General features: G+C 38.9%; 1 protein-coding gene across 6 annotated transcripts in view; it reads left to right on the forward strand.

Annotated features, from left to right (window-relative positions):
* Positions 1-21196, forward strand: part of DKK2 (dickkopf WNT signaling pathway inhibitor 2) — a 98687-nt gene extending 77491 nt beyond the window's left edge. For all 6 annotated transcript variants that reach the window (XM_027677072.1, XM_027677076.1, XM_027677073.1 and 3 more), the window contains 3 exons: positions 16542-16692; positions 17371-17520; positions 18053-21196. In XM_027677072.1, coding sequence (XP_027532873.1) covers positions 16542-16692; positions 17371-17520; positions 18053-18303 — 552 coding nt within the window. In that variant the 3' untranslated portion in view covers positions 18304-21196. The remainder of the gene's footprint in view (positions 1-16541; positions 16693-17370; positions 17521-18052) is intronic.
* Positions 21197-21823: the final 627 nt, after the last annotated feature.

Raw genomic sequence — 21823 nt, forward strand, 5'->3', positions numbered from 1 at the left:
CTGCAGTGAAGTTAGATCTGACAGTAGGTGAGAGCTCTGGCACTCTCCTCAGATGGGTCTTGACTATAAACCTGCGGGTGTTTTCTATTTCAGCACAAGAAGCCTTAAATTCAAAATACAAAGCTCCTTCCTTTAGGACAAAACCTTCAATCAATAATCCTATCAGGATCAAAGGGGCCACGTGTGAAGGACACTCTTTAGCTACTTAAGGTCATTTTCTGGAGTAAGTTTCGTGGCTGTACGGAGCAGCCTAAACCTAAGCACTGTCTCAGCTATAACTACCAATGGAGAAAGGCTTAGGATCAAAAGGTAGTCTGGTTTATTCTCTTAGATGTGTTTGTTCTGCAGTATTGAACTGGAGCCTTAACTCTGAAATTGGAACAGATTTGGCTCAGAGGAAGCAGAAATAGATTTATGGAGTGCTCTACAGCTGCTTTTTCTGAATGCAGTAATGGTCTAATGACATATATTCACAGACTTGGTTTGTCTGCGAAAGCAGATTATTTAAACTTTAAAAGTGTTTCATTTCAGTCATACAAAATGGATTTTTGAGGACATTGTCAGACAGTGACATTACTCGATGTATAGATGAGTGGAGTGGATGTGGTGCTTCAGAAAAATTGACAGACATGGTCTTAGCTTTTCCATGAATAAATCTGACCATTTCCATGCCTCTTTTCAAAAGTTTGTCCAAGTTGCTCTAAAATAACTGAAAGTGAATGCTTCCAACTAACACAAAATTTACATTTCAATAGTTTTATGCTGTCAGGTATTGATGACCTGCTCTTGAAATCTTGACTCATGATCTAAGTTTGTAATGCGTAAATCTATTTTGAAGCCCAGTGAAACTATGGGATCACTGTGAGGACTACTCATATTAGGGAGAGATTACAAGATCATGGCTTTTTAGCCTTTTGATTTACCAAGTAACTTTAAATCTTCATTCTGATTTTGTCTGGGAAAGCCCCTTTGTTGGCCAGACACAAAATTTCCATTCATTTGCATCAGATTTTTTTCTCACAGAGCAGATAACAGTGGTGCTGGATTGAACATCTAAAAGGGCTCTCTGGCAGGGCGAGAACCTGCACCCAAACTGATGAGTGCTGTACAAATAGCTTTGCTGTTATTCATGTAGCTTGCTAATAAAAACAGTGATCTGGGAGAGTCATGAACAGAGTTCTGCCTAATGGAGTCTCATTTAAACAGCAGTTTGCTGCTTTTCTTTTGAACTTTTCAAGTCTTTCTTGAGTTACCCTTGATAGGAATGATAAGGGTACTGCTGCACGTTCCTTAGCAAATCTGTAACACACAGGGTGTTTTTCCATTTAGTTGTGTGTGCATTTATGTGAAAGATGGGCCTAGGACAGAATCTCAGTTCCAGACCAGATGTGCTTACACTTGAAGACTAAGATCATTAGCTTGGATTTTTGGTGTATTGTAAACAACTGTGGCTTAGCCATGAGTAAAAAGCAGCTGACACTGAAAAGAAACAAGGAAAGAAGGTCAGCAAAGTTTTGTATAAATAGCTGGAAGAGGTGCTGGGGAGGATCCAGGCATTTGTATTTTGCTCCTAGCATGCAGTCCCTACTGGCCATCACTCTACAAACAGCTGGGTTTAAGTGGTGTGACAGATCGTTGCTCTGCTGCTAATGCTGATATTTGTCAGTGCCTTCAATCTCCCTTCGCTGAGTTTTATGGTGAGGACTTAAAAATACAGGGGAGAAATAGGTCAGTGATTGTAAGGTGTGTGTAGACCAATTTTGTCATCTGTTTAACAAAAAATGGACTAAGTGTACTAGCATGTGCTTCTTCCTTTATTTTTCCAGGGCTCACGATCAAGCATGTAAGTCTTGTTGATACAAGATGAAATAAAATAAGAAAATATTTGAAAAGGGGTGTTTTAGAGCAGAATTACCATGTTCTCTCAGAATGTGCTAGAAAAATGTTGAAATAGCAATGCAGTTGGATTTCATGTTCAAGAAATATTCTGAAGTATACATAGGCCTAACTGATGGACAGTACACTTGTATGACAGTCTACTGAGGGACTTATCAGTATCTCTGCTCATACTCTTTCACACAGTCAGCCTGTAGGCTTCAGTATGATTATATTGGTTTAACTGAGAAAAAAAATCTCTTCTATTGAATAAACCTGGATAAATATATTACATTAAATCTTTGTAAATACACTATGTGCTATCTAAAACTTGAGTGAAGTATTACGTAATTTATATACCCTATTGTTGCAGCTCAAGATAGCCTTACACTCTCAAACCAAGAATTTTGACTGATCATCTTAATTATACTGATGTAAATGTATGTTTTTCCTTTATGACAAATCTTACCTCTTTGCAATACATATATCCTAGCTGTTAACCCTTTAAGGTAGAGCACTGTCTTGCCTTCAGGCCATGTCCTGGAGTGTCATGTTTAAATGAGATTTTACTGATTACAGTGAGAACAGTTCACCCAAACAACCAATTATGGCTTTTCAGGAATAAAACCAGTGTTTGCTACGCACCACACCTATGTATGTCCAAAGTAGATTAATTTGTAACAGCGTAACTCTAGCATGGCCTCAGAGAGTCCAGGCTTTCAAGCGGCCTTTATGGGAGTGTTCAGAGCAGCAGTTTCCACAGTGGGAAATGCCTTCTCCTGCAGGCATTGAGAGTAGAGGGACTCATTCCTCCTTCCTTTAGGCTTTGCCACACTCAGTATGTGGAGTGCTAACACCTGTAAAGCAGGCTGCAGTAGGAGCTGATAGCCTCTGTGCCACTGATACCAGGAAAAATGAATTCCAATGAAAATGGCATTTCAGCATTTCGAGGGAGGGGCTGTCCTACCCTGGACAGGGGTCAGAATGTGAAGTTGTAGCAGCAAAGCACTACAAAGGTCATGTACTCTCTTCTCTCTTCCCTCCCTATGCATGTAGGAAGGCCAGCAAGAGACTGGCCTCGGAAATTATGGAAAAGCTGATGTTTCACCCTTCTCCATTGTATTCTGGTGGTCATTTTGCATGACTCACAGGAAGCTAAATTCCTGAATTAATGAGGCAGCAAGTAGCAACAAGGCTGTGCCCCAGTGCCTCAGTTTAGAGAGCTCCTCTTAGTAGGCAAAGTGCTGTTTGCTCCTATCCCATATGATGCTTTGAATTGGCTTCAAGGAAAATGCATCAAATTTAGGAAACGCTAACACTTAAACACTTAGTTACTTTATGGGCTGATTTTCCTATATGGGAGAAACTTCTGAAGACAATGGGAATTGTGCCTTTTTTGAGACTGAGTGGTCTGTGGGAAAGGCATTATTTTTTGGTTTGGTTTGGTTTGTCACAGGTTTTTCCCTGTGTGTTTTCACAAAACATGCAAACACTCAGGTGAATTTAGACACTTGGATATGCAAAGAGCTGTCCGGTGGGTTTTGCAGCTCTTTCAGCAGAGCAGGTGTGTAACCACCACAGACATAACTATTGTTTCAGTGCAGGTGGAGAGAAATCTTCAAGCCAAAGTGCTCTTCAGAGCACAGTGCTAAAGACATGGCACAAAGGGCACCTTGCCAGGGAAATGTGCAGTCTCGCTGCTTCTACTGCAAAGTATTCTGATTAGTCTTGTCTCCTGGAGAATTAGAAGTGCAGGAAACTGAAAGGGAATTGCTTGACTTGGGAATACCCTTCTCATGACTGAGGAAAACCATCTCGTGTTACTTCATTACTTTTCTGTGATGAAGTACTTTTAATTCATATCAGTCTAGTCTGCTTTTCTACCTACTTGCCCTGTGACTAGGAAAATAATCTGTTGCCTAAGAGGTGAATCATGCTTTGTGAACAGTAAACTATAAAAGATGTGATTATGTTATCAGAAGCATAAACACATGAATAACACAAATCATCTGAATAACTCCACTGCTGCTAGTTGAACTACCCAAGAGTTAGTTCTAAATAATTTTATCTGTCTAATTCAAACTTCTTTTATTTTCTTTTTTTTTTTTTCCTTTTTTTTGTCTCCCCTGGAGTGTCATGTGAAGTATAGAGAAAACAATTATCAACACTCTACCAAAAAGCTAAGGAAGGAAATCTTCCTTTGCCATAATCATATAGCCATGGTCAATGGATGGTTTCAGCATTAAGGAGTGCTCTGCACATACCTGTACTCTAAGAATTTTTGGCAGTTGTTGAATAGACTAAGTTTGTAAAGTATGCTTTAGGAAATCAAGTTATTTATATAAAATATGCTTTCACAGGTATCTCTTGAAAGTAGGACTACATTTTTTCCTACTTGGCTGGTAAATATGGCCACCTTGATTTGTGTTTGTATCTCTGTGTAGAGGAGATTATTGTAACAGACACAGTCATTTATAATTAGCACATCTGAAAGGAAGGGTGCAAATTCAGAAAAAAAGAAAAAATCATATAGATAAATGGATGAGGGCTCAAGAAAATTACTTGTGTGCTGTGTACTTCTTATGTAGCCTTGTCATAGCGAAGCCATTTAAACCCCACTACCTTTTGTCCATCTGTTTAAAGGAAGGAATAAAGAAAAAAGAAAAGGCAGACAAAACCAATTAAATAAAACCCTTAAAATCTTTTCTGCCTTGTCAGTCTTGCTTAGGTAGGCTATCAAGCAATTAAAGAACTAATCATGTAGAATTTTAAGAAAGCATAACACCTAGACACTGCCTCTGGGCAAAGTTATAGTGCAAGTAACACCAACAAGAGTAGTTCAGATACAGGTTGACTCTATGTTTGCACTCTGAGGCATCTAAATGCAAAAAACGCTTGCTAATGAAGCATGAAGTCTCATGCTAATTCTGCATGAGACTCCAACTCATGCAGAATGAAAGTTGTCAAGAAGGTGGTGCAATATTACCATGGTTCCTGTTTCTTTGGCTTTCCTAACAAGTATCAGATATACACGGAAGTTTTCATTACAATAAAGTTGCGTGAACTGAAAAGTAGTATCAGGTTGCTGCATCTGGCTTAGCTTTAGAAGTGGAAATATAGTAATGGGATAAATGAAAGGGCCACCCACTATAAAGTGTGGGTAACCAGTATAAGGAAAAAAACCCCATTTAGTGGATATTTATTCTGAAGGCTGTTACAAAGAAATTGCTCTTGGTCTGATGTAGTGCCAAACATAGAGGATTAAACTTCTTAATGACTTTTTGTTGACCAACATCCAAGACATCTAGGAACAAAGAAGAGATTCCATAACTCCACATAAAGAATATTATTTTCAGACAAGAAAAAAGTGCTTGAAAACATAAGTTGAAAAGATAGGATAAAATGTAGCAGTGAAGAGGATAAATACAAGTCTTAGCTGAAGAATACCTTATTTTGAGGGTGGAGAACAGATTTACAGTTAATTCATTGTTAAATGCCAGGATTCTAGGTAATTGCATGCTGACAATGACTAGAATAGGACAAGGTCCATTTTGGCTTAATTCAGAAATTGCATAGGATTATTCCTCTTTGAAGTTTTTGGGGGTTTTTTGGGTGCCTTTATCAAGAAGTGACTGTCCCCTATAGTGAGTCTGAAATTTTTTCCCCTCTCTTTTTTCTTTCTTTTTTATGACATTATGTGGCTTTTTCTACATTTTTTTTTCTGAAATCCTACCGTTCTGTTTCTTCTGTGTTATGGTCACTACCACTGAAGGAAGTCTTGCTTGAAAATGGAAAGGGGCCCATAAGATCGAGAAGAGGGTGTAGTTGGAATACAACGTCTGGAATGAAAGATGGTCCCTCAGTGACTATTGCAGACTGAAACTAAGAGCAGTCTCTACTAACTCAGGGGCTGCAGACATAAATGCAGTCTGAAGCCACCCTGTTCTTGCCTCCTGGAGTGCATGTGCTCAGCTCTCTCTTCTGAGAATTGGGATCTGGGTTTGTTTGAATTAATAGTGAAGTCATTACACTATGTAAATATGTTAGTGTTCATCTGGTTTTACTCACAAGTTATTCTTGCCTTGCTGTGCTGCTCCTCTTTTCTTGTTTGTGCAAAATTAACCAGAAACATTTTAAAAGAAAAGGGAAAAAAGGGTAAATAGTGTTGAAACCTTGATTGCTACGTTATTTACCACAGGCTGAAGTTTGGTAGGCAACTCTAACTTAATCATTTAATAAGAGTACAATGACATTTTTAATGAAGCTGTTAGTGGTCCTTTCCCTTTCTGTCGTCTTTGGCCTTCTTTGAGTAAACTGTGATAATTTGCCTTAATAGCCTAGTATTAAAATTTTTTATTTTACTCTTATTGAGGAGTCAACTGAACAGCAATATGAGCCTAAGCACTTTGTGGAGGTTGCCTGTGCCCTCAGGGGTCTGTGAACAAGTGGGTTTCCAGGACAGCTCTGTATTTGCAGGTAGTCCCTCTGCATAAGCTCCTCATACAAGCATAACTGGTCCTAGAACAAGTCAGGATGAGGAGCCATTCTCTCATATCGTAATTCTTCCTGTTGCTACAAAAAGGAAAGCCCCAAGTTACATTATTGACTCGTCCTGTTTCTCAGTCTCACTCATGCAGAACAATTGTAAAAACCGAAGAACTATTAACTTTTTTTTTTGCTCTTTTTCCTTAAAACTCATGGACTTCTGCTGCCATGTCTCTGAATGCTCTGAGGTGCATGAGACTGGAGAGTGGCAGCTGGTGCAGGTGTCCCAAAGTTGTTTGTTTGTTCTGATGTTAAATCTGGAGTGACTGATTTTTGATATCTGAGGTGCTTGGGAGTTCAAAGGACTTGGGCCCTCTCAGTTCCCTTCACAATGGAGCAGTCATAGCCATCACGTTGCAGAGGAGATCATGCAGAGCAGGAAAACAGGGAAGATGTTTGGAATATCAGATGACAATGGTGGTTTCTGATGCATAGAGAAAGAACTGGGATTGAAGGAGGCCCAGGTGTTCTCACATAAATGACCATCAGGAAGGATACAATAATGCTGACATTTGGTAACAATGTTAGATTGCAGTCGGCAGCCTGCTGAGGTGGAGACTGCAGTTCATCCTTCTCAGACATACGGCATTTGCCTGTCTCCCTGGCTGACACGAACTCGTGTTTTCAAGGCTGTCCTTTTAAATATGAGGACCAGAGAAAGTGCATTTTGAAAAATGGTGTCTTAAATGCTTTGTATTCTGCAGAACAAACTATATTTTACAAGGAATACATAAGAGGCATTTCCAGGATGAGGATTGCAGATGCTGCACAAATGTTTATAATCTGAGAGCATTCCCTCTCCATGCACTGTAGAAGACAAAGGAGAGCTTTTACACTGAGTTCAATAAGACAGATTTTCTCCCTTGGTTTTATATATTTTGTGAATGTTTAAAAGCAAAGTTTACTTGCTTAGTAGGTACACTAAAGAAGGTAAAGCTGTCATCTCATTTTTCTGGCTGTGAATACATGCTTGCAGAGATGGTTCTCAATAAAAGCTCCACCTTGAAAGTGTGTCATCATTTGGGGATTTTCAGACCCAGGTGTTAAACAATAATTTGGTACCAGTTCCCAGCAACGTTATTGTACACCCAACCACAATATTTGAGTATCTACCTCTAGTTTAATGCCTGGCACTTTAGGAGCCATAGGATCTGCTAGCTGTTTTTATCTGGATAGTATTCCTATATTAATAAAAAACTCCACACTTCTAGAGTTAATAAATCCATAAAGAAAACTCTTTTTGGCAACCCACTGTTCATCCCTTGCAGTAAACATGTTGATCAAAAAGCCAGAAGAATCTCACTCTGGAAAAGATAATAAATAGCCAATAGAGACAAAACTAAAAAGCAAAACCATCAGAAAAGGGGTGGGGAAAAGGCAAACATAAAACGGCAAGAACAGTCTGCTGAAAAGGCTGGACATAGAACAAAGTGCATGTTAGCAAGCCTTTATTCTTTGAGCAGCCTTTGGTGATGCATTTGAAAATGACGTAAAATCAAGATCTAGAGGCTTCCTGTCACATTGATCTAGTACTACATTGTGGATTTCAAAGATGACTTAACATCATTTTGACGGTCTGTTGTAATGCTGCTGCTGGTAGTTTACCAGACAATATGAATCATACACATTGAGACAAAGTCTGCCAAATTTGGGGTCAAACTGACTGTTCCCCAAATTTTTGTACCTTCTTTAATTATGTCTTCTGTAAGGCACCAATTCTATGGAACAGGAAGCCGCCTTCAAAATCAAGCGGTGTAGGTGGCTCATGGTCTCTCCAAATGTTGAGAAGAAAACATTGCTATGTATTCTCATGGCCATGACATGAGGTAGAGAGGTGAAAAGCACCTATGTATGTACACTGTGCTTGGGGCAGGAAACATAATATACTTCCTTTGAGATGGCAGGATTCAGCAGAGTGATGCCAATATGGATCTAAAGTTGATAATTTGCCTTAAAGATGGGGTAGAATAGGAAGATTCATAGCTGTGCTGCCTTGGGCACAACAGTGTATATGCTGTGTTCTGGAGACGGTTTGATGCAGTTCTGTGATATGAACAACATACATCTGTGTCTATTTTGGGCATAGTGTGCTGGCCTTTAAATTATTTGGAAATATAACTCCTTTCAGGTTTTACATAGATGAGGAATTGAATGTGAATTGTAGGTGAATGAAGTTGAATAAACTAGTAAGGTGAATTACTTAAAATTTTATACTTTCATATCACATGTAAAATGCACTAAATTAAGACAAATTTAATCAAGATAATAGTATCTACCCAGGAATTTAATTGATCCACTTGCAGTCTTTCACATTACCTTCCTCCACATGTCCTTCTGAAGCCAAGGCCAGCTTTAGACAGACACTACCTCCTCCCAGTAGGACACAAAATGTAGGTAGTTCTGAAAGAAAAGGTGTGAAATTGTAAGCTGTTGAATAAGAGATTCTGCTCTAGGCCTAAAATGTTTGTTGAAATTCATCATGTGGGTTAGGAGATCACATAGGGTCACAGTAGGAGTAAGATTTAATTCAGGAAAAGTCTTTGAAGGTTTTTTTTTCTGTTGCACTGGAAGAGTTGCCACTCACACTGACTAACACTACATGAAACAGGTCAATAGAGCTCCCCTGTTTATTCGAAAGTGTTTGACTCTCTTTCCACCAGATGCAGCTACACACTTCCCCTGAGCACAGTTCCCTGCACTACTGCCTAGCTGGATGTTGTTCTTCCATGCCATTATTGTTGGGACAAGGAAAACCTGAGACAGGACCCATGGGAGCCCTGCAGCCTGTTGGTTCAGAAGGACCTCAGTGAAGTTCGTTTTCTGGTTGTTAAGATCTGAGTTTTCTTTGGCTCTAGCAAATCATGAGAGCTGGACTACTGCATGTTTTAGAAATGTTCTTCCCCTGGTGGTCTAGCAGTGGATTGAGAACTACTTTGAAACATGCATATTTATTGTTTAATAATGCAGGCTTCTGGGGCCATTATCCACACAGTTTAAGTAATGATCTTTGGAAGCTGTGGTATATGTATCCATGATGTAGCACTCTGGGAATCAGATTTCATGGAACAGCAGTGTTGTTTTAAGTTGAAGAGTTAAAAAAAAATTATCTGTAGAAGAAAGTGCCTGTGCTTAATGCAGAGGCTGAAGATAATGCTTTTCTCTCTGGGTCTGACAGAGAAGTGGGCCATAGATGTATTATTTTAACAAGAAGAAGGTTTGGTGAGAAAAATTGAATCCTTAAACTTGTTATGAAAGAAGTATATCTGTTTCATTGCAACTACTGTGAGTTTTGCTTTCAGGAATGGTCTGTGCCACAGCAGTCACTGAGAGTTGAGAGTTTCTGGTTTCTCAGTCTGAGACAGGATCCATGTCTGGAGCTGTCTGAGAGCACAGCATGATTTCCTCTGTGGGATAAATTAACCATGGCTTTCTGCTTTCGCACAGTGAGATCCCTCACTATCATCTATGCCTATGTTGAGCTAAGAATAGAAAAAAGCAACATCAGCAGTGCTGTGGGAAAACTACATTGCTCCAGATGGCTGCTGATAAACTCTTTTCTCATTTGGGATTAATAATACAATAGTAGTAAATAACAGTCATTTCTCATCCCCATCTTAACCTACATGTTTGCTAAGTAGCTAGGAAAAAGTTAGGCTGAAGTTTGTCAGTTAGATGTGAATTTGTCTGGATACACCTAAGAAGCTATTAGTAAGTAGTTTAATTGCCTTGCAGGGAAGGAAAAAAACCCCACAACCCATGAAGAGCTGGGAGTTTGTTTCATTTGCTCTTTTATTAAAAAGCTTTGAATTCCCCTCTTATCCCCTCCATTTTGCTTTATCACATTCATGTGGTTCTGAATGAAGGGTTCTTATTTCCATTTTTACAAGGGTTTGTGTCCTGTGAGATCACATTGGGTTTTCTCTTTGACTTTCATAGGCAGGATCTTCACTCTGTCTCCAAAGAGGCGAGTGGGACAAATCTCACTTGTGATGTATTCATTTAGCTCTATAGGCCACATGTTGCATTCAACTGTCCTACCAGTGCTGATTTCTTAAAAGCCAAAATAAATATGAGATCCCAACTCAGAATCAGGCCTAGCTGGGGAGCCAAACAATTACTTGCATTCTTTGTAGTTAGTTTTGACAGCAGGCTATTTACTTATAGCATATGTTTGCATTTCCTAATTTACTGGCATGCTTTTATTTTGGATTACTAATTCTTTAGAGAAAGAGAAAAGCAAAAGAAAACATGGCACTCCTGTGGCTATTTCATATGTTTGCTCTATGGGGACCAAGTCCTTCCTCAGAAAGATAATTCTGTCCAAAGCAGGACAGGAAGGAGAGACTCTCACCATAACTGAGCCGGCTGGTTGCTTCATTGTGTCTGATGGCTGTGGAATATTAAGCAGTATGCCCAAGACTAAAGGACAAACAAGATCTATGGTTCATCTCTTAAATGGAGGTTGGAAACTCTGTCCTCTTGCCTATAGTTCAGGACAGTTTTGATCATCTAGCTAACATATTGGCTGTAGAGAGGTCAGCTTTAACCTCCTTTACAGTCATTAATTTAAAATTTACAGAAGTATAATTAATTGAAATGTTTATTGTGAGTAATAGACTGAGTTGCAGTTGCATTTGTGGTAAGCTGTCTCACAGGCATGGTGTGAATATAAAAGATTTTGTAGATGTGATAGAAAAGATTTTAACAGCAGAAAAAGGCATTTTTGCTGTATGTGCTAGCATAACCTAGTGACACAGGTATTTACACAGGATATTAATAACTAGGGATAGTATGTACAAGACTGAGTAGTAGCCTAAATTAGATTTCTAACTCACTGGTACAAGTGAGTAGGTAGGAAGCAAGACCATTCCTGGGCTAATATATGTGTCCATTTTCTTGAGTCACTTGTCCCACCTTTGCATCATAGCTACTGCCTCTTTGCCAATCGAGAGAGGATGATGGATTGACCTGGTAGCTCTGCAGAGCTCTTACTTTCTGGCTGTACAACCGGTTGTGGCTTTTCTCCTATTCTTCAGCCCAGTCCCCAGTATCATCACAGAGTGATTGTATGGACCAAAGCTGGTGGAGTGTCCCATAGAGTAAGTGCAGTGATACTGTCATTTTGTGGTACGTGAGACTTCAACTCTCTTACTGAGTGCTGCTCTGCATCCACAGTAAAAGGGTAATGCACAAACTCCATGCTGTTTCTTCTGCTGGGAGTGGTAGCAGCCATGATCTCCTGCCAGGACGGACTCTGCACTTGGACTGTATGATGTGTTTAAAAAGAAGCAAGTTAAATGCTTCTGGGGGAGTCACTTCTGGTATCTGTTCCACCAAAACACTTACTTAGGCACAGCTTCTTCCTCTCAGCATTGAAGGTGGTTCTGAAGCCAGCAGTGTCTAGGACTGCATGTGCTAGGTAAGTGATAACTCAGCCTCGGTAAAAATGCCAGTGGCTCTTGCCACCTTTCACTAACATAGTTTGCCACTACAGCATGGAGCAGCTTCAGCTTAAAAGTGAGACTTCATAATATGAACAAATGAGATCCTGGTGACTAAGACACTGGCCAGGAATACTGTCTTCAAATATTTGCTGAAGGCTATGCTGAAATTCAAGGCCTTATCTCCCAAAGCTCAGTAAAGTATGTCTACCATAAGTCTCCTCACCCTTCAGCACATTACGTGTCTTACTCTCCCCCTCAAGTGCTTGTTCATTATATTTTATAGTGCCAGATAGAGAGACTCAAACTGTTTAACTTAGCACAACAGTCTCACCACTTGGTATTGCTACAGCTTTCAGTGAAACTCTGTGGTTCATATGTGTGATAGCAAATGACTCCAGCAAAAATATCAAGAAAACCTCATTACACTGAAAAAAGGTGCTAAATGAGATCACCTCTATCAAAAGGGGAAGACAAACATAGACATAAACCTCACTGCTGCACGCTTCTCAAATCGTGGGAATGACATTACCCACTTAGTCACAAAATCAATACAGTCAGTTCCTTACTCAGCCTTCCTGTGAAGTTAAAAAGAAGATGTTCAGTAGCCTGGAAGGACTTGTTCAACTGTAAAAATCCTCAACTTTTCTCCTCAGCTACATAATTTTCCTTGAGTATTTCTATCATGCACTCTTGGAATTTTGAATATAGATTCAGGAAGGGAAGGAAGGGAGACTTATGTTCTCTCTCTCAAAAAGAAAAGTTTAACTTTTCCATTTTTCTGTGACCTGACTGACAAAGGTTAGTCTTGGTGGACTGATATAGGCAACATCTTGGCACAGCATGAGCAGCACCCATTTCAATACCTAGTCTGAATCCTCCAACATTGAAAAAAACACGGTATATCTTTACTGTACGTTTTTTGGACAAGCATTCTGTATCTCTCATACAAGGATACAGAAGTAATTGGAATGCTTGAGGAAAAAACATGTCAGTAAACAATGCTCTTGATCAGACAACACATTCTGAAAATGTGACTCATTATCACAGGCAAATCTAGTTTATGTCATGCTATGGATGACTTGATTGCCTGTAATCTGGGATAAAAAAATTAATTAAGACTGTTTAAATGCAGCTTCAGGGAGTGCTACATATTTTATCTCAGTTTCATCTGGTTTCTCATGATATCAAAGCTGTGTTTAGTGGATAGAGATTTACAACCAGAAAATGATATGTATAGCTGAAGAATGTGAAGGAATGATGTGCCTTATAAAATTAGTTATCATTACTGGGGAAATAGAGCTGGTTTACAGCTTGCTTTTTCCCTCTCCATCTGGGACTGATCTGTGTCTTTGTGTTCTATATAGGAAATGTTCTCTGCAATTCTCTAAATGTAAAGACTATGTTCCAAGCACTGTGTAGGAGATTTTGAAAACCTTGACTTACGCATAGACAATTGTTGACATGTACATTTTTACAAGTATGTTTTCTTTATCTTTATATTTAAAAAACAAGTATACCTAGATTGGCTCAGCAACTGCCAACAATGGGAAAATTATGGGTGCATTTTCCCTTCTCTTAGTCAAGCCAATGGACACACTATATTATTTTATTTTTGTGTTTTAATAATGAATCCTACACAGCAATAGAATTTACTTTGCTGGGAGCAGAAATTATTCCAATGAATGTTGGAATGTAGGAAAGAGACACAAGGCTATGTAGGTATTTTTGTTTAAGCTCCCTGTGATTGATAGCTAGGCTACCAATGGATGGTGGTTTTGGTAGATCAAGGCAGTTGATGGCATCAGGCATTTGCAAGAGGGTTTTTCAGGTAGCTGGCTGGCACCTGATCTTTTGGGTTTTGAATGGACTTGCTAGTTGTCTGAGCTACATGCAACACAATTTCTTTTTTACGTGCTGCGGTAATTTGCCTTAGGTGGGTCAGTATTTTGACTTATTTTTTAATTTAAAAGGTATCATCTTTATTTAGGAATGGGCTCTAGATTTGGAATAAAGGTTGGGTTGTGTGCTTTTCTTAGCAATTTTTAATATCAAGTTGTCTTTTGTTACTTTTACCATTCTTAAGGCCAGAGCTTAGAGTTGACAATTAGATGCATATCTTAAAATATCTTTTACTTGTCACTCAGCTTAAAAGCCAAAAGTAAAACAATTGCTAGATATGGTATGTGAGAGTATTCATTAACACCATTAAGGATCAGGGAACTCTTTTTTTTAAAAGCTATTTAAGGAACCAAAATAAAACTGCAAGTAGGCTTCTTGCTGACAAGTTGCAGGTGTATACCACATGACCATATTGGAAAAAAGATGTGGTTATGAAGGTCTTGATGACAGACAAGGGTCTAAAATGCCTTCATCTCCAGGTTTTAGCTAGTCCATCTGTTTTTTATTTGCATTTTCCCCAGTTAGCAGAGTTAGTATTTTCCAAGCTCAGTATGACCATGCACAAGTCTACACAAAATCCTTTTTTTTGCATTGTAAGATACTTATGTTAGTAAGGTATCTTTTAAGTAAGGGAAGTCTTACTTTTATGGTAACTGTATTATAAATTGTGAGTCAGTTTTATTTATTTCTTTCTGGAAAAATAAAGGAAAGGAGTGATGAGACTGAGGGGAGAGTGCTCTAGTTCTGCTTTGCTAGAATACGTAGAATCTGCTTATGCCTTAAGAGTACCAAAAAGGTGAGAGCTTGTATTTTATTGATACTCCTAGCTTACGAGATCTGGCCTTCTTTGTTCATCCTCTTGAGGGTGTTTGTTCTTAAGGGAGAAAGATTTACACATACTTCAGATCACTCCAAACAGCTGCACCCTGGAATAATTCTCAAAGACAGATATTCAGAGGGCAGAAGTAATGAGGCAACAGCACTTGGGAAATATCCAGCCAGGACTTTTGGTACTGTAAAGTAAATTTTGACAAAGAAAGCAACTCATGAAGTCACATGGGAAATGGCTTGGTTTGCCCTTCCACTACTTACACTAGAGAAACTTGTTTGGTTTTCTTATCAAACCTCTTGTTTCTTCTGTGATTCTCAACTGAATGTCATGAAGACAGAGAAACAAGAGCTTCTCCGTCTGAAAGAACAATTTTCAAAGCAAATTCTCAATGGCCTCAAAGTTTTTCTTTTCTGAGAACAATAAAATCAAACCTTGATTTAAGATATTATTATTAGAAAAGTAATCACCCTACACTGAAAATTAGTCAGTTGTGCTTTTTGTTTGTGGTGAACAATTAATTGCAAGAATAATTTTGGAAACGGTAAAAGCAATAGTTTGATTTATTTAAAATACTGGATAAAATTAGTTGAAAAAGTGTAAACAGCACTTTCCAGGAAGTGCTCATAATTTATTGTCATCTTTTTTATCCAAACAAATTCCTTAAGTATAATTTGAAGAATGAAAAAAAAAATCTATGATTAATTTAATAGGCAGTCAAATTAGATTCAGACAGCATAGTTGTAGCTGTGTGGGAGTCAGCAGAAGGGATTCTGGAATGTGGCAGTGTGTGTTGTTACATCTCCTTCAAGCATCATGTCTTTCCCTTTTGTAGGAACAAACTTTTCTTTCTCCGTCTTTATGAGAGAATGCAGTACTTTCACCTCTTTGAGGTTTTTTTGTTGTTGTTGTTTTCTTTGGGTTTTTTTGTTTGTTTGTTTGTTTTTTGTGGGTTTTTTGGTGGGTTTTTTGTTTGGTTGGTTTTGGGGGGGGTTTTTTTGGTGGGTTTTTTTTTTTTTTTGGGGGGGTTGGTTTTTTTTTTTTTTTTTTGGGGGGTGGGTTTCTTTTGTTTGTTTTTTGTTTTAAGTCAGTTCTCCTGTAAGTTAATGCTGGTTTCGGTGAATATGGAAGAATTGTATACACATGTATCTGCTTGCAAGGAATTATACATACAAGGCATTTTGTGCTCTATAATATATTCCATGCTGCATACCATAGAGTGTTGTGTAGCAGGTGGCAAGGACTATACTAAGACCATAAGCAAAGTAAAGGTTATCAAAGAGAAAGGCTGACCAGTGATGTTTGTTCACTTCCAAGGAGTCCCACTGCTGTAGGCCAGTGGTGAATAGTGCAGTTGCAAAGACATTTGTACCAATGTGATGCAGATATTCACTGTGACAACAGTGAACTTATTATCAATCAGTGTGTTTGAAAACTGTCAAAGGAAAAATGCGTCCTTGGAGTTTAAAACAAAATCTTACCTAATGGAGGGTGTGTTTCAATATATTTACTGACTTTTATGGCTCTATTGATTCTTCACTGTGGAGTTTAAAGCTCTTGTCCATGAATCAGAGGCCTGAATCCACAAAAATATAAGATCTCATGTGCCAACATATGTTGAGGCAAGGAGAGAGGAAACCACACACGAGCTGGTTGTATCTCCCTTATTCTTTAAGCTGTTGACCAGCAGTAGTGTGAGCTTAAAGATTGCTCTGTGGCTGCAGAGAAGCATCCCCAGCTGTGTCTCCCAGCTCCCATGAATTGTTATCTCAATTTCTTTGTTATCGATTTCTTTGTTTGTTTGCAGGTTTGTTTGGTGGTAGTTTGTTTTCTTGTTTTTTGTTTGCTTGCTTGTTTTTTTGCAGGGGTTTTTTGGTTGTTTTTTTGGTTGGTTGGTTGGTTGGTTTTTTATGGGCTGCTTGACTGTAAACCTTTCTTTTACCCACCAGGCCTATCCTTGTACTAATGATAAGGAATGTGAAGTTGGGCGATACTGTCACAGTCCTCATCAAGCAACGTCTGCATGCATGGTGTGCCGGAGGAAGAAGAAGCGCTGCCACAGAGATGGCATGTGCTGCCCTGGGAACCGCTGCAACAATGGTATATCAGTAATTTCTTGGGTTTCCTTTGTAAAAGCAGCATTTTGATAGCATCTATTTCTCCACGTGTTCCCAGCAACAGTATTTCAGTTGGTTTTTTTTTCTGGGTGACACCGCTTCTTTTTCTAAACCAAGAAAGCTTAATTTTCTACTTCATTCCACAGCACCTAATTTTCTTTAATAGTATTTCTATGTTTAGGGCTTATGTACTACCAGACTTTTTCACATTTTGTGGTGGAGAAACCCAAAAATGCTGCTGCTGCCTAAAATCACAACTCTACATTCAATGTGGTTTGATTCACTGGAAGACTGCACAGAAGTTATATTTTAAGGAAGAAAAGGAGACTAGATGAATCCTTGATCTACTCTCCCTGGGGAGGATTATAACCATACTGTTTGCATTTGCATACTCTCCTCTGGAGACTGGAGAAAGGTGTCTACAAGGAAGTCTCCAGGTGCTCAGACCATAAAGTCAGAGTGACAGCGAGACTGTCTGACAGTGAATGAAGCGGAGCTGTGGTAAAGTTAAGTGCCAGGAATCAGAGACGAATGTGTGATTAGAGCTGAGCATCACAGGCCAAGTCCTAGTGCTTTCATGGTCCTGATCCTGGTCAGTGTATGTCTCTGTGTTGCTTTTCCTCTTATTCAGATGTTTGAGTGATCACCTTTCTTCTTGCAGGTATTTGTATACCAGTAACTGAAAGCATCCTTACACCCCACATCCCTGCTCTAGAAGGGCCACGCAACAAGAAGAATGGTCATTATGCTAGCAAAGATTTGGGATGGCACAACCTAGGGAGGCCACGCTCCAAGCTGTCACACATAAAAGGTAAGACCACATTTGGACTACACTGCTTTGTTCCTTCATGTCAGGAATCATGCTATTGCTCCTAAGATACAGCAATGTAAAACAGAAATAAGCAGTAATTTCACAGGGAGTGAATGTCTGTTGTCAGAATTCACAGCATGACTTAGAAAGTGATGTAATGTCGACCAACAGTTCCTGTGATCGAAATAGCATCTGCTTTCTTCTCTGTATCAGATGTGGACTGACAATCCATTTTATCAGTTGTGCAAGACTGCACACATCGTCCTCTTGTAACAGCCATGTAATTGAACACGTGTAGTTCTGCTTACAATCCTGTAGCTGAATTACTCCTTACTAAGTCTTATGGTAGATCATAGTAATTCCTCCCTGGAACCTTCCTAATTAATATCTTCTCTTGTGCTTAGATCCTTCAAATAGCCACAGATGGAAATACCACCTCTCCTTTTTCTGCTTCATTTACATCAGTCTGCACTCCATCTGTACTTTCCTGTTTTCCTGTGAAATAGTAAAATAGTTTGGTTGCTCTTTTTAGGACACGAAGGCGATCCCTGCCTGCGGTCATCAGACTGTATAGAGGGACACTGCTGTGCTCGCCATTTCTGGACCAAAATTTGCAAGCCTGTGTTGCATCAGGGGGAGGTGTGCACCAAACAGCGCAAGAAAGGGTCCCATGGACTGGAGATTTTCCAAAGATGTGACTGTGCCAAGGGGCTGTCATGTAAAGTATGGAAAGATGCGACCTCCTCTTCTAAATCAAGACTTCATGTGTGCCAGAAAATCTGAATGAGGATTGGGAAGACAGTAATAAGTGATTGTGGCTTTATGTGTTTAATGCATTACGGCATGGTGGAAAAAGAGGACTGCAAATGGAAGTGGAATGGCTAAAGTAGAATAAGAGTAAAAGTCACATCAAATGCATTTCTTTTTGAGCTGGTGGTAAACGCAAGTGTAGCTGGATTTCATCTCCTGTCCAGTTCTTCTGTAAATAACTTCTACAGTTTGTGGCAAATGCTAGTATGCAAACAAGTAGAGTGGAAATGAATGTCACTTACCTTGCTGTATTTTCCCGTGATGTTTCAGGGGTTCAGTGTTAGGGCTAGAGTGGGTTTCCAGTGTGGTAATGACTGCTAAATGAATTGTATACATTGTACTCCATAGGAAGCAGTGCATGCCAGGAAGACTTATCTGTCAAAACATAATTAGGCACATTGCAGGTGTAAGAAATTGAAATAAAGTTACTGTGAATGTCCACATGCCCTTGTCATTCAGGGCTGACACTTCAGCAGAGAAAGCACTCCTGCAGGACAAGAGTGCTATGTTTTGCATGCCCTTATGAAGGAGGTAAAAACTTGCCATCTCAAAATTTCAAGAAAGTAGCAGTTTCTTTAAGAGGAGGCATTTAAACAGGGTTTTGTTTCCTATACATGGGTAAATTGAAACTCTTTATGTAGTTCAATGTCATAGTATGACACTTAATCACTTGTATTTGCCTCAGTTTACTGCTAATACACATTGGGTTGAACAGATTAAGATAATATGTGTGCATGCTGAATCCAGAATTATATATAGGCAGTTCCTCATTAATCCTAAATATACTTTCCTTGCCTAAGCATTCTTGCATTATAGACATTTCCAAAGGAAATAGCAGAGTGTTGAAGTGCCTAACATGAAGAGCTATGAAGTTCTTTCTCTGTTGCTGTTGTAATAGATGATATAGACATTTGTTGAGGTGTTTAGAGCATACTGCTACAAACTCAAAGTTTTACATTTTATTAGTAGCAACAGGCTACTGATGGCACTCTGCAGCAATCTAATGGATTTGCTCTTAGAGACAGCAAAGAAAATGGAGCTGGATCTTGTGAGCACCTCCTCTCCTGCAGAAAAGGAAGTAAGAAGATGGTATGATCACAAATGACTTGCTAAACATCATGTGATGTCACAGCATACCAGCCTCCAGCATGTATTCAGCCTGAACTTGATGTCCTTTCATTCTGGAGTGTTCTGCCAGGAATGATGGAAGTACATAGACTGTAGTAACAGCTGCCAACCCTACATTGTTTGTGTACTGCTTAAAAAAGGACAGCCTCTGTCCCTTGCCTTGTCTCCCAGGTCTTTTCAAACCTTTTTAGTTTTACTTATTTGCAAGTATTCCTTTGTATAGACTTTGGTTAAGAGAATGATATTACTGTAAAGAAGCCTGAATCTGTAACTGATCTACTGCTAAGTTGTAGTTACCCATTTATAATTATCCATTTTCATATTCTGTAATACAACGGACTTTTCTGTTTATTCAGGTCTGAACAACATGGGTAGACCAGTATGCAGTTTAACTTTGAAAACCATATCACCATTACCTGATATCTTTTGGCACCAGTGGGATGCTTTAAAGCTATAGCTTAGCTACACCACCAGACTCAACCTTCCTAATTAGAACACAGACCTCAGCTACATTGCCCTTATCTTTCGTAAGAGTCTGAATAAGAAGAGTATTTCACACACCACTTTCCCTACTGAAGTTAGTTTTTATTGACCTAGAGGGATGCTCAGAGACAGGGGCTTCTGGTTTTTAAGTCTCAGTCAGAGCTTTATCTTGGAGTCCTATCATTGCAACTCTGCTTATTTTGGAGTTTTTTCGATGTAACTGGAACAGGAATAAGGCTCAGAAATGTCAAGATACTAAATAAGTCCAGGAACCAATTTTACAAGTTTTATTTACACTGACGCAGCAAATACTCAGCAGAGGAACTTTAGAGCTCTCATATTCACTACATATAAAAGAAAATGAAACCCAGTCAGAGCAGGGGGGTTGCAGAAATGGGGTCTCAGAAATTTTTAGCTCCTTCTATCATTGGCCTACCCCTACTTTGCTCTTGCAGAACATAGTTATTTGGAATAATTTATTTACAGGAAATGTTTAATGAGATGTATTTTCTTATAGAGATATTTCTTACACAAAGCTTTGTAGCAAAATATATTTGCAGCCTGTTGACTTTAATGTAGAAAAATGTATAATAAGATTAAATATATTAAATGTTCTTTCCCATTCCTCCCCAAATATTTTACCCATGTTCTTTTCCTTTCCTGCTGCTTAAAAAGAACAGTTCTTCCTAGAAAAACATGCAAATCAGTTAAACCACCCCCCTACATATATTTTAGCTATACAAGTAGAAGCATCTGATTGTTCTTGTGTCTCAGAGCACTATATGGGCTGAGTTTTGGTAAAACACATGAAGGTGATCTTAAAAGTCGTTGCTCATAATTTCTACAAAACTGGCTTAAGTGACAACTGTCCATATGCTTCTCTTGGGTCAGTTTACACCCAAACACTCAAGAATATGTTTTGAAAATAGTGCACCTGTTTTCATAATGTAAAATCAACCAGGTTAAATAGGAAAGATGTTCAAACATGTTGCCTGGATAGTGATACATACCAGAGGGACTCATGATGGATAAAGGTGATATTCAAGTTACACAGCATTTTGCTATAGGCTACAGCATGCAAATGTGCTGCTGCAAAATTTATAACTGTCAATTCTGAAATGGCAAATTACAGCATTCAGCTCTAATAACATGAAACAATCCATGTGACACAACTGAAAATACTGTTACTAAAACCATCCAAGTTTTGATCCCAGGAAAACTCCTGCAGAGCGCAATAAATATTGCAAAATAATGGTTGTGGTTATTGAGCAATTGTCTTGATATCTTTGTTACTTATTTCTGGTAACCCTTTGCTCAAACAGATGTACATTTGGAGAACGGAATGGTCTCCTAATCACACTAGTGTTTCTATAAAATGAAAAGGTTTAGCTACTGTTATTTGCAATATTTGATGGGTAGGCCTTTGAAAATTCTAACACTTAGCATGAACATAATAAAGTTGTGAGCGTTTTCAGAGCCCAGTGACTTCAACAGAGACTGCCAAAGCCTTCAGAGATTTAATCTGGGAACAAAAACAATAGGCACAGGCAGTTCCTTGCACACCACAAATACTGAGCCACATAGCTGAACTGAGTAGCATGCAAGCAGTTTTGTAAGACTGAAGTTTGATTGCTTAGAAGCCATTCAGTTACTGTTTTGTGAAAATATACATCAGTTCGAGAATAAAAGAGCAGCTAAATTTGGGGATAATTGCTCTCACTCACTATGTCACTCATCACAGGAATTAAAATGACTTTGGCTCAGTAACATTTCAGAAATCTGGTGTCATGACACAAATACAGAAGATGTTGTTGCTGAACAATTCAAATATTTTTCCTATTAGCCTAGAATAGCCTCAGCAATGCAACATCTCTTTGGAAAT

The sequence above is a fragment of the Neopelma chrysocephalum genome, unplaced genomic scaffold (assembly GCF_003984885.1).
Source record: "Neopelma chrysocephalum unplaced genomic scaffold, ASM398488v2 Primary Assembly neopelma1_42b, whole genome shotgun sequence".
In the NCBI taxonomy this organism is placed as follows: Eukaryota; Metazoa; Chordata; class Aves; order Passeriformes; family Pipridae; genus Neopelma; species Neopelma chrysocephalum.